The 13,126-nt window shown below is 42.2% G+C and overlaps 2 protein-coding genes across 2 annotated transcripts; one reads left to right on the top strand and one right to left on the bottom strand.

Annotated features, from left to right (window-relative positions):
• Positions 1–5,197: 5,197 nt before the first annotated feature.
• Positions 5,198–11,045, bottom strand: LOC125767625 (ankyrin-3). The gene is made up of 8 exons (XM_049434404.1): positions 9,612–11,045; positions 8,762–8,925; positions 8,570–8,685; positions 8,149–8,511; positions 7,919–8,072; positions 7,648–7,826; positions 7,478–7,581; positions 5,198–7,403 (listed from the first exon to the last, which is right to left on the bottom strand). The coding sequence occupies exons 1-8, from the start codon at positions 9,786–9,788 to the stop codon at positions 6,408–6,410; spliced, it is 2,253 nt and encodes a 750-aa protein (XP_049290361.1). The 5' UTR covers positions 9,789–11,045; the 3' UTR covers positions 5,198–6,407.
• Positions 11,046–11,296: 251 nt separating this feature from the next.
• LOC125767682 (eukaryotic translation initiation factor 3 subunit I) lies at positions 11,297–12,897 on the top strand. The gene is made up of 3 exons (XM_049434508.1): positions 11,297–11,432; positions 11,628–11,854; positions 11,918–12,897. The coding sequence occupies exons 1-3, from the start codon at positions 11,430–11,432 to the stop codon at positions 12,669–12,671; spliced, it is 984 nt and encodes a 327-aa protein (XP_049290465.1). The 5' UTR covers positions 11,297–11,429; the 3' UTR covers positions 12,672–12,897.
• Positions 12,898–13,126: the final 229 nt, after the last annotated feature.

The following is a 13,126-nucleotide window of genomic DNA, read 5'->3' as shown; positions in this document are numbered from 1 at the left end:
GATAACACATAGCTAGATAATCTAGTTAACTTATAACTAATCTAACTTAAGAATATTCAGTTATATTAGGGCTTTAATCCGTATAAAGAATATTCAGGTAACTCCGGGTCTTGTTAGTAAAAGTTGGGTGTCCAAAATAGATCTGCAACCAAGATTAAGGTAGCATAATGCACTGAGATCAGTGTACATGAGGTGTGGATATAGGTGTAGATGGTAACTTCGTCGCCCTCTACACGACAGAACCGGGTATAAAAATTTCAGCAGTACCAAACCCCAGTAAGCAGGACTGACTAACCTGCTACGGGTAAATAAAGTTAAGGAAATCCAGTAATGGCAATTTAAAACCTCTTGAGGTTGCAGGGCCACAAAATAAGGGTCATAATGCACTGAGAAGGGGCGGGCCGATGGTGCATGTGATAAACGGCGCCAGTCCATACGGCCGGACCGGGTTCAAATCCCATCCGGACCGTCCCTCCATAGCAAGGACTGACTATCCGGCTACGTGGCAAAAATAAGTCTAGTAAGCCAGAAATGGCCGGCGTGACCTGTAAGGTCGTTAAAAGCCAAGAAGAGAGAGAATGCACTGAGAAATGATCGACATATATTTCAAGTAGACGATCAATAAGGAATTCCACTGAAGAATGTCTTCCCATTGGAACTCTTGAACTCTTGACCACAGTGATAATGCAGTAGCAAGTCGTTAAATCCACGCTCCAAGAACTCGAGGTGGGGGAGCCTTCCATACATTTAACGTAGTAATTTTAATTTTTTACTCTCCCAGCCAAACCGTATTTCAATTCGGCTCTTTTGACCCGATCGCTATTCCTGTAGGCGACCTAAATCTACTTTAGATAGATTGTACGTTGTCATTTTAATGATATAACCAGTCCACAATAGCCTAGCAAGTCTCTCATTACAGATTCTCTGTACCAACTTTGCTTATACAGAGTCAAAAGAAAAATGGTGGTCAGTTCACAAATTTAAGCTTTCTAAACGTCGCTACTCAACGTTTACAGCGACGGTGATCTCCAGAGGAACTTAAGGTCCTGTTCGAAATGCTAGTCATTTGTAAGTAACTAAAAGACTTCCTAAAAGACGTGTTTTAAGTAAAACTATTCATTGCAAGTATGATAATAGTCTGCAAATATCTCCGCAGGAACAATAATGCAAGTTCGCAAAGTGTAAAAGAAATAACGATCGGATCCCTCAGTTAATCTTTCAAGAGGCAATAGAAATAACTATTTCCAAACTTCCATAAGCTGCCCATTATTATTAGTAAGTCTTTCGCACTATTAATAATCTGTCCTTCTCAAAATCAAGGACTTTGCTTTAAAAGACCCTATGACCCTATGGAATGTCTATCCGTAACGACTGTTTAAGTTTGGATCTCTTTTTAGAACTAGCAAATGTGCTTTCTCCATCTAGGAATAGCCCTCAGCGGATCGGTAATGAACGTTAATTTTAAATGTCCTTACCGTTTACGTTCCCAAAGGTCTTCCGAAATGACCCGACAGAGGGACACAGTTTGATTAACCACCTGTACATTGCGATGCTCATTCATACATGTTGGTGGAATTGTTTTAATTTAGTTTCATTGCACCTTCCAAACGTTTGCTGATGGTCCCTGAATGCCGCGCTATTGGAGCTCGTGAACCATAATCAAACTCTCAGCACTCTCACACCGGCGAATTGAATGTAAAGGTAAGGCAAAAACAACATTGCCGTTCAACTAGTTCCCCCACCCGGTTTTGTCTGTTGCCCCTAAAGCATCCGCATCATGTCTCATTAACGGCGCACCAGTGCTGGGCAGCTGACAAAGCTTTGCCAAAGTCAAATGGTGATCTTACCCGAGGACAGAACGAAATTGCTGTCATGCCCCGGTCAGGTCGCAGATTGTCCGCTGCTCCTTCCGGTCTTGCTGCAACCAACTCACTCGGCTGATCTCGTCTCTGATGGCAGCGTGGCGGAATGTTTGCTTCATGTTCCATTCCGGCAATGCTTCTACCACCCTTTTCCCACGTGCATCGTTCATCCGGCATCGGTGACCATGTGGGAGGACACGGTCCTGACATTATTATGAGTTGATCTTGTGTGTGTGTTTTTTTTTGTTCTTTCCATTCGAATTTTTGCTTGCAACTAATCGTCCAAAAGCACCTGTTTTTGACGCACATTGTGGTGTGGAAAGGGAGATTAAAAAAAACACGAGAATCTAAATCGGAACGAGTTTGAGCTGACAATTGGAAGGTTAAACAGTTGTCCAATGTATAACTACAAGGAACTATTATTTCTTTTTTTGAGTTCTTGTACTAAGATAAAAGGATTTTAATAAGTATAAGTAAAAATGAGATCATATTTTTCATAGAACACTTTCTAAAATCTTGTGTGCATAAGCAGAATGATCGATCTTTTTCTTACCGTTCGCTACAACTCAATTCCCTTTTCTTCACCAGTTTTATTCCAACCTTCACATCATCCGTCTGCATGATCTTATATTTTTTAATTCTTTCCTTCTTTTTACCCTGTACTAGTACCGTTGATAGTAGTGACCTTCTTCTGCTCACAAGCTTTCAAGTAATATTACATGTCGAAAGCTCTAAGTTCGTTCGTGCCGTGAAAAAAATGACAAGTTCACACGGCAATGACTTAAAGTCTCCCGCGAACGTGGTCTCTACCATTCTTCGGCACGCATTTCCTTTTTCCGCTTTAGAGTAACGGGTAACACCACAGCGAAGGCCTACCTCACTACGAACCTGTATAACCATTAGTAAATAGCTCCCCGTGATCCGGGAAGGTCCGCGATAGTTTGGATTTGATTACTCACGATTTTCGACGAGATTGTGTTTGCGATTATATTTTTTTTTGTTTTTTTTTTGCAAATGCACAATCCATTTCGGGTTAAATCTGGTTCATTACTACATCTGAAATTAGCAGGAAGTTTTGTCAAGGTTAGGTGCTGATCGATAAAGGCAGGATTTATCTTAGCGATCGTGCACCATTAATATGCAGATGAGGACCAAACAGTGCAATGGGGCTAAATCGAAATTCGAATTAATACTTTACCGTTATCCATCGTTTCTACATTGCGGGTTTGGTTTTGCTGTTGTACGATCTTTAATGGACTTACTTCAGTTGCACAGGGTGTAATACCACATGGTATTTTTTATAATCTCTTAGCTTTAAAACCAGATGATTGATCGCCATGTATGTTTCTGGTATAGGAACGTTACCCCTAACTGAATTCCATAATTATACATAAAGATTGTGAGAAAAACATTAAGAAAAAAACTTCACAATTACATTGTGAATTACATTGTATTTGGAACAATTATTCAAAGATTGTTGATTATTATTTAACACCACAGGATCTTTAGCGGCCTAAATGCAACGAAACAAACCGCGTCCCAGACATAATATTTAATTAAAATAGCTGTAAGATCAAATGTTTGCGCGAAATCAAGGAAATTCCGTCCGCCAACGTACTCAGCAGTTTGGTTTGTCTCCCGTAGAAGTGTTAAGAGTTAAAGTGTTTGGCTTACAAAATGTAGATTGTTTAACAATTATCGCCAATTACCACATGCAGTGTTCATCAATTGCTTTTTATCGAAATATGCCTGTCTGACTGGCTAACTCGTTAACCAGATTCGACCTCACCATTCGTGAAATAACAGAAGGGAAAGGTTTATGGCAATAAATGAATCTCTTTTTTTAAACTTAAGGCCAACATCCACCACAAAACTCTTAAAAAAGTTATGGGAAATACCAGGAACAAACTGCCTTATTTGTTTGAACCATCTAGAACCATGGACAGTTGATAAAGTTTTAATAGAAAAAACATATATGACGAGAAAACTCCTTGGTTATTCCAAGTTATTCTACCCAAAAAAAACCCCATTGGATTGCACTATGTGGCACACCCTGTAATACAGCCGTTGTAGACAGAACATTCCCAAAACCATGCTCTTAAGGTGTTTAAGTTCACACTAATAAAACTGATTGCATAAATCATCACTGGTTGAGCCTTTGTACGGCTTCATGTTCTATGCAGCACCCCCAACTATTTCAGGTGAATGTAAACTGCTATAAGTCTATAAAATTAAATAGCTTAAAAGTGTGCACTATTATTCCTCTCTATTGCTTAATAGCCCATCGTTATGTCAACACAACCAAGCAGACGTACAACCCGTTGTGGGAGAATTCTTTGCCAACATTAATTAAAGCGATGCCCCACGGTATACATATATTCCTATCGATTCCGTTTCGGTTGACCGGCGAACGGTTTGCTGGAATGTGGTGTGGAATCGCCACCGGTTCTAGAGTTCGATATGAAATTCGATCGTTAACATCGATGTCTGATCGTGTTTATAATAGCACACGATCAGGTTGGCAGTAGTGTATCGGATAGCACCCAATGTTCGATGCTAATGATATTACTATCCGATCAAATTGCTAGACAATTAGTCGCTTTAGTCATGGTTGATTAAACGCTGTTTAGGTTATGTTTTTGATTCGCATTATTCCGATTCCGATTAACATGTCATTATTTTAAGACGGAAAGTAAAACAAAAATTTCAAACTAAACGATCACACCACCACCAGCCAGCAACAGGGACTGAAATTGCTTGAGGCGAAATGTGCGAAAAGCTTAATTAGATTCCTTTCAACCGCGAGTGTAAAACCAATTTCCTGTCACACTCTCGACAACGAGGTGTTAACTCATTTGTCTCGAAGCTGGTTTCTACCCGGCTACGAAAATGTGTCTGACGAATGTAAACGGAAGTACGCGTTGTCATTAGACTCTACGGTCGTTTGAGTTATGGTGGCAAAAGGAAAATCCAGTTTATAATTTATATCTTCATACAAGACGGCATCGCTAGGCTAAGCTTGGATTGCCGATTATATCGCAACATGACGACGATCGCTTCCACGAACGTTTTCCAGGGTAGAAGGAAACACATAAAGCATTAAATCGTTCGGATGTTTATGGTTTGGTTGGGTCGCGCCAACATCTTGCTCTTGCTACCTGCATAATGGCACCTTTTAACCAGACACCACCTAAAGCTGTTTTTCGAAAGTTTTTGAAAAATAAAAAAAAATCTAAAGACTTAGACGCCACCGAAAGAAAGTGTCGTCGATCCTTACCTGGTACGACGGTTCATTAGGGATATACCAACGGCATTTTGCTTTGTTCGTTTCAGTATTATTTTTTCAACGTCTTTATTACTGCCACATTAACCCGTAAGATATCTTGTATGTCGCAGCGATATCCGGCTCCTTACAACAAGTACCTCAATCCAAACATTACGGTTCAGCACAAAATACTTTTCTTTGCCATTACTAGCCGAACTCTCTCTATTCCGCTTTTCTACTCATCTTTTCCATTTCGCTTACAAGTTTGATTCATTGTTCAGTCCTATCTGAAGTGTTGAAATTCGGTATTTTCGACGTTAGTACACGTACGTTGTTCATTTTGTTTGATATTAATTTGTTCGTTTGTTCGTAGCTCTCTCGCGGCGTGGCGTGGTACATGATGATGATGACAATTTCGTATTTCATATCTAATGCATTTGCAATTTGCTTAACACACACTACACCCCAACACCCAACATTCTGCTAGTGCGTGCTCCTGGTTTTTATCTATCATCTACCTATAAAAATGGGTTTCTTCAATAAACGCTACAACATATTTACATTATACACACATACATACACACAAAACACATACATATTTTAATGCTTTGCTCAGTGCGAACCCTTACATTACGTACGATTGTTCGGTTTATACGGCTTTACGGACACATTAACAACGCCTAGTGGGACATTTTTCTTCCTCGGGCGTATCCTGCGGCATTAATTTTTTTTTTATCATAACTACAATGAATGATTTATTTTTCTTTTTCAATTTCAGATCAATTAACAGCATTTGAAAGGGCTAATATAAAAAATTAAATGAAAAATAAATTTGCTACTGCACGGAAACAGTGAAATATAGATTTCTTTTAATCGAAGATGTAACATTATAAAAAAAAACTAGTAGAGAGAATACAACACTGATAGTAAATATATTGAAAGCTGTATCTATTACGATTTTAACTGCTTTAAGAATGTGTTAATCTCGTGTTTGGTCTTTTAAGAATGAATTCTATAGAATGAAACCAAAAAAATTAATACCTTCTGATAATGTAGTGCTCCATTATGGCTTAGAATCTTCGTATACCGCCTGATACTGTAATAAACTTCACCTTCTGCGTCCCCTCGGGAAATGAGGGAGGGAAGAAGGGGGAAAGGAGGGGTAAATACAAACAGAACTACATATTGCAGCACCTATATATGAAAGAGATCATCTCGAGAGAAAGCGCATTCCTGTGTACTCGTGCGTTTTTTGTTTGTTTGATATTGTTGCTTGCTCTCTACTTATCGAAGTTCATCACGTACTCTTTCAATGGACCGGGCAAATTTAACCGATTTATGCTCGGTGCCAGCTTCTTGTCCAAGCTGTTGTAGATACACACGCGGCACAGCTGCTTCAGGCTGCGCGGCTTTTTGTACAGCGTAATGATCAGGTGGCGTAGATTGTCGATCGAACGGTGCGGCACCTGTGCGATGAGCAAATTGTGCAACGTTTTCAAACAGTTAAACAGCGGCTCGTGCTTCATGGAGTAGTAGAACAGATAGATTATGCGCTGGTACGTTTGTTCGCGATCCAGCAGTATAAATTCCTTCCGCGTGATCAGCATAATGTAATAGAACAGCAGATAATTACGCGCATTGTTGCGAAACGAGCTGCGCAAATTTTCGTTCCCATTGGACGAGCCTGTTCCCGATCCCGAACCGCCGGTTCCATTTGCTGTCGAGGATGTGCCGCCTCCTCCACCACTGACAGCAACTCCTCCCGGGCCACCAACACCGTTGACGACAGCGCTGCTACCACCGCCAGTACCGCCGGATGCGGTTGTGTCAGCACCACCCGGTGCACCACGAATGCCACCCCCAAAGTTGATGAAGTCGTTCACGAAAATTATCGACGAATTGCTACTGCTCGCACCGTTCGTCATTAGCTTGTTGCTGAGCGATACGTTCGGATCGGTTCCGTACTGGATCAGCAACAGTAGCAGCTCGTACACGCACAATATATCGGGACAGGTGCGCACATTTACGATCATATCGATCACGGACTGTAGAATGTGCTGGGAGGTGATGTTACAATCGAGCCCGTACTGCAACAGCAGCAGAAGAATGTTTTTAATGAAATCAAAATTGGCGCGCTTCTGGATATCACAGTTAAGCGTGAAGTTTTCCGAGACGGTAAAGATGAGCACATGCAACGGTGTTAGGTTGGAGCGGTAGGAACAATTCGGATTTGCACCGTTTTGTAACAATATTCGAATACAGTTCAGGTAGCAAACCTATCAACACAGAGGACAAACAAAATCATTAGGTTATAGAAAAACAAGCGAAAAAATAATAGAACAACGCATACCTTCATTGAATGTGTGAAATGATGCAACGGATCCTTGTTGATGAGCGGCACCAAACAAACCATTATAGGAACGGATCCATCGCGTCCGACAATATTGGGATCACCTACAAAAAACCACAAAGTGTTTTATATGCTGAGTAATGTCGTTTGAGGGTCATATCCTCACATACCTCCTTCCTTGATAAGCATGTTTAACAACTCGTAGCAAACCTCCCAATCTCGGATGTGACGAAAGACGCAGGCCAATGCACTGTTGCCGGTTTGATTGATTGAACTCTTAGCACCGTTCTGAAGCAGAAAACGCACCAGATGCAACACGTCCCATTTGTTCCATTTGTCGTACCCATACCTGAAAGGAACAGAAGGAAAATATTCAAACATTTCAAAAAGGAAATACCTACAAAAACATTGGAAATAATATCTTTTTTGATGTCAACTTACCTAGCCTCCTCTAGCGCATACCGTACGATGATTGCGTGCAGTGGAGTGTTGCCCAAAGAATCGGGACTATTGATAAGTTCTTTGCATCCACGCTCCAAAAGTATGCGGATTGTATTTAGGGTATCTTCCGCCGACTTTCTGGCAGCCAATATCACTGAAACGGAATAGGAAGATGATTATTTTGACACCCCGACTCCATCGATATTGGACGGATCACTTCGGTTACGTACCAACATGTAGCAGTGTCATTTGCTGTGTGCACGTACGCACTGTCGTGATGGCACCGTGCTGTATGAGCAGCTCTAGAAATCGTCCGTCGTGTAGCACTGCTTGGTGGATCGGATAGTACTCGTCCTTGATCAGATTGATTTCATCCGAGCGTGTCTGCACGAGATGCTGCACACACTTCCAGGCGCCACGTTCGCAGGCAATGTGCAAAAGTGGTTTTCGCACCCGGAATGGCATCCACGGTTCTTCCATCTTCTGTGCCAGTATATTCAACACATTGATTTGATCACCATCGATCGCGTAGCATACGGCGTTCTGGAGTTTAGTATTCGGTCGCTCGCAAACACCTACATCATCTCCTTGATCTGTAAATAGGAGAATGTTATTTAATTGAAAAGAACACAAAGGTGTCTTCTAACTTACTTTTATATTTCCCACTTTCCTCGCAATTGTGTGAGTGTGCACCGGGAAAGCACATCCTTGCCTCGGTATCTATTCTGGCACCGTGTTTAAGCAGCAGTTCTACGCATTCTTCATAACTATTGAAAAGAGGATACAGATTAATGAAATGGTTTTTCGCCCGGAGCAAAAGATCATATCCCAAAAGCTATTTACCCTTTCAAACAGGCTATATGAAGCGGCAATGAACACGAGCTTCGGTTCACATCCGGACGATGTCTTTGTAGTAGCCACCTAGCTAATTCTACGTGATTAAGTCCTACGCTTTTCTGTAGCAAATTATATCCTGTTTCATCGTGTATCGCAAGGATATTTTCGTACTGTGAAGAAAATGTAAAAGAAAAAGATAAATTGAATGGAAATCACACAATGATTTTTTTGTCAGCGTACGATCTTTGAAGATCTCTTAAATTTAATATTATTACTAACTACTGCCCACATCAATAGACCTTTTCAGCATGTCCCAGTTTCCTCTCATTGCAAACTAAACGTATGCCGCCGAGGAGGGAAGTGTTCCCTTGCGGAAGTGATTCGTATTCACGATTGATAATGAATGCACGCGAATTAGTTATAGATGCGTGCGTCATACGAATTCTCTTCCCGTTCCGTTCCGACACGTCCCGCTTTGTTTCGATAGGGCCTGGCTGGAATTTACCGCAACCGCGTACCACAAATCCCTTGGATCTTCCGGGGAGCGAACGAGAAGGAACGACAGATGCAAAAGATCGCTTCGATACGAGGATTGACGCACGTTCGGGAAGGAGTGGAACACTATGCTTCATTACCGGATGGTTTCCATTAAGCTGATGATGTATTTGTATACAAATCACTTCTGAATCTCTGCTAATTTAGCGAACACAAACGGCACTTTTCATGTTGATTTTACTAACGAAATGATGCACTTTGTAGTTGATGTGCCAATATGCGGGTCTTTGTGTACTAAACCTGAGAAAGATGCCCAAGGAAGGCATATGTTAAAGGTCGGCTTGTATAAACTCATACGTACCTTCGGTATTTGTAGCAATAGTGGCTCTAACCGCTGAATCGATATCTTTGGATTTGCCCTGAGTGCGTCGAATATTGTGTTCACCTTTTCGACCGTCGTTTCAGATACTTTGTGACCATCGCGGTTCGAAAGCAGTGCGCTGCCGGATCGGAACACTTGGCTAACTGAACCACCCATCCTGCCAAAACGCGTTGTGTCTTTCAACAAAACAGAGGAAAGCACAACCGAGCAGGCGGTTGTTAGGGAATGCTACGCACGAGGTGGGAAATTAGTTGTACTATTCCGCCAGGCTACTAGATTTCGTACTAGATCACTCCGAAAGTGGTCAGATTACGGTAAAAACGCTCTACAACACATGACTTTTTGCTAGGAACGTTTTACGTCTCGCACGCTCGAAACAATAGATGATGATCATTTGTTGCCACCGGTCCTGTGCTCTCCTGAGTGGAGCGTCACTTGGTACTGCATCCAGCACATCCAGCCTACTACGGTAACACTACACACACGTTCAAGCACAGCATTAAACCACAACGGTGCGCTACATTTGCCTCCGGGCACATAGCACCTTCGCTTCGACTGGAAGCTACAACTTATTCGATTCCGCAGCTTATGACGCAAAAGCGAAAACACATCCGCAGATTACCGCTGATTGTACTGCTGCATTATCGATAGTATTACAAACCTCTACTGGTTACTACTGTCTCTGGTGGTGCAGCTAATACTATTACTGTAACAATGACAACGGCAGAACATAACAGCGACGTTGACCTTTAGCATTCTCCAGTCGAAGAGTTGCTGCGTTTTTTACAGGTTTCCCTTAAAACTATGGGCTGCACTGATCCTTTTCTACGCCGTTCGCATTATGCAATTCAACGCTGGAAACACGCTGAACGTATCATGGTTATAAGCAGCTTTTGGAGCATTTCCGCTCACACCATTTGTTTTGATGCACTTTTGCATTTGCATCAATGCTCTGTTGATGATGCACACCGTACTTGTAGCAGAAGGAATGAAACAGGGGAATAGTTTGGCTACTCCGAAGTTAGCACTAAACGAATGAGCATGATTGATATAATCATAATTAGGAAGCACAGCCCTGGGAAGAGGAGTTTTTAACCTCTTGTATGTTGTCTTCGCAGCCAGCACAATCTGTCACCATGTTTGTTTGGCCGAAAATCGATACACCCTAGGTAAGATTCGGAATTTTCTTTCAATGATCTCGCACTTCGCAAAACATGTGTACGAAATCTTCAACGCATTGCAAAAACCGATAGCCAACTGATTTGGAAAATCAGATAAAGAAAAGGAACCGGATTTTCATACACTTCTAATAATACTAGAGCTCTTCACACGAGCACAGTCTTTCAAGCGCCACTATCGCAATTGTTGCTTTCTTCTGTTTTTTTTTCGTTTTTTTTTGCAAATCTTTGCATGTTTTGACGTACAGCTGTCCCAAAACATTGCGATCGATGCATAAGTCCATGCAGCAAAGCGTATTGACGTCACGAGCTGTCACACTGCATGCTTTTATTTTAGTATTTAAAAACAGTTGTACATGATTAAAATAATTTAGTATTTTGTAAGTAAAACTAAGTTTAGTCAGTAAATAATTTATATTCAGCAAGAATCCGTATTTTTCATTGCTTGTGCTGCAGGGACTGCTTATAATGACCGGTGACGTTGATGACAGCAAGCGCTTTTGGCTTTTGACAGCAGAAGTGCCAGCAAAAGTCTTTCTAGCTATTTGCATTTTGTGGAACACCTCGCCGTCCTCAATTTATTCTACTTTTCAACGAATAAAGGACGTGTCTAAGCAAAATGGTACGGTAGGAACGTTTTTCGAATGCGTGTGAAACAAGCTTCAACAGAAATTGTGATTCAATACCGTCTTAAAGCAATGGTTCCATCTGGGAGCAGAGAATCTAACCTCACAAAACGCAGGAGAGCCGATGCGAGAAGGGTACAACAGTGCACAACAAAGTGATTTAACATCCTTCTTTTCCGATTATCTTCCAGAAACCGTTGATGCTGCAAGGACATCAGCGTGCGATCACGCAGATCAAATACAACCGCGAAGGTGATTTGATATTCTCCTCGGCCAAGGATAGCAAACCGTGCGTATGGTACTCATTGAACGGCGAGCGTCTCGGTACGTTCAATGGACACATCGGCGCCGTCTGGTGTGTCGACGTAGATTGGACGACGACACGGCTGATTACCGGTGCAGGTGACATGAACACATTGTGAGTATCTGTGCATAAAGAGTGCGACGGCAATATCTACAATGTACCATTGTGCAATTTCAGCTTGTGGGACGTTGAAACCGGCACAGCCCTTGGGAAGATTCCGTGCAATTCGTCCGTGCGTACTTGTAACTTCAGTTTCTCGGGCAATCAGGCATCCTACTCGACGGATCGCGCTATGAACCATCCGTGCGAGCTATTCGTGATTGACGTACGAAACATCGACGCCAGCATCAGCAGTGCCGATCCAGTATTGAAGCTGACAATGAACGAGCAACAAAGCAAGATCACCTCCATGCTGTGGGGCGCACTCGACGAAACGGTCATTACGGGGCACGAAAATGGCTCGCTACGTATCTGGGATTTGCGTGCGGTGAAGGAACTGAACTCGGTTAACGATCACACCGCAAGCATCACGGATATGCAGATGTCCAGCGATGGCACCATGTTCGTGTGCTCGTCGAAGGATTGTTCGGCGAAGCTGTTCGACTCGGATTCGCTGATGTGCTTGAAAACATTCAAAACCGAGCGACCGGTTAACTCGGCCTGCATTAGCCCACTCTTCGAGCACGTCGCATTGGGCGGTGGACAGGATGCGATGGAGGTGACCACGACATCAACGCAGGCAGGCAAGTTCGATTCCCGATTCTTCCATCTCGTGTACGAGGAAGAGTTTGCACGCGTTAAGGGACATTTCGGTCCGATCAACAGCATGGCATTCCATCCGGATGGCAAAAGTTTCGCGACGGGCGGTGAGGACGGTTTTGTGCGTATTCAAGTGTTTGATTCTTCATACTACGAGCATACGTTCGAGTAGAGCCACGCGGCATTGTAGTGCTACAGTGCGGAAGGAAAGTACTAAAACGAACATTAAGCAGTGCGTACGGACGGTGTGACTAGCGTGATAAGTGAAAACGTGTGGAGTCTCCCGGTGGGCGTAAAATTACCATCTACTCCGACGACGGCGGAACCATGTGCATCGGTACCGTACGTTCAATATACTTGAAAAGAAATAAACACAGGAGTGGAGAACGGGAGAAAAATATTTGCGTTTATTTCTTTCAGTTGTATAGTAATTAATTAGTGATTTCTTGTTATCTATTTTCTTTTTTTTTCAACCCAAAATGATGTTAAAATGTAGTTCAATAGAAGAACAACCAGAGCGATATTCTTGGATGGTTCCTCGTCTAGATGCGTTAAATTGTCTAATTATCACTAGGTTCAATTTGTAAAGAAAGCAAAAAATAAGCTTGTGCTTTGGAATTAACTTTA

This window comes from Anopheles funestus, chromosome 3RL (genome assembly GCF_943734845.2).
Source record: "Anopheles funestus chromosome 3RL, idAnoFuneDA-416_04, whole genome shotgun sequence".
Lineage (NCBI taxonomy): Eukaryota > Metazoa > Arthropoda > Insecta > Diptera > Culicidae > Anopheles > Anopheles funestus.
This window is presented reverse-complemented; position numbering and strand designations above follow the sequence as displayed.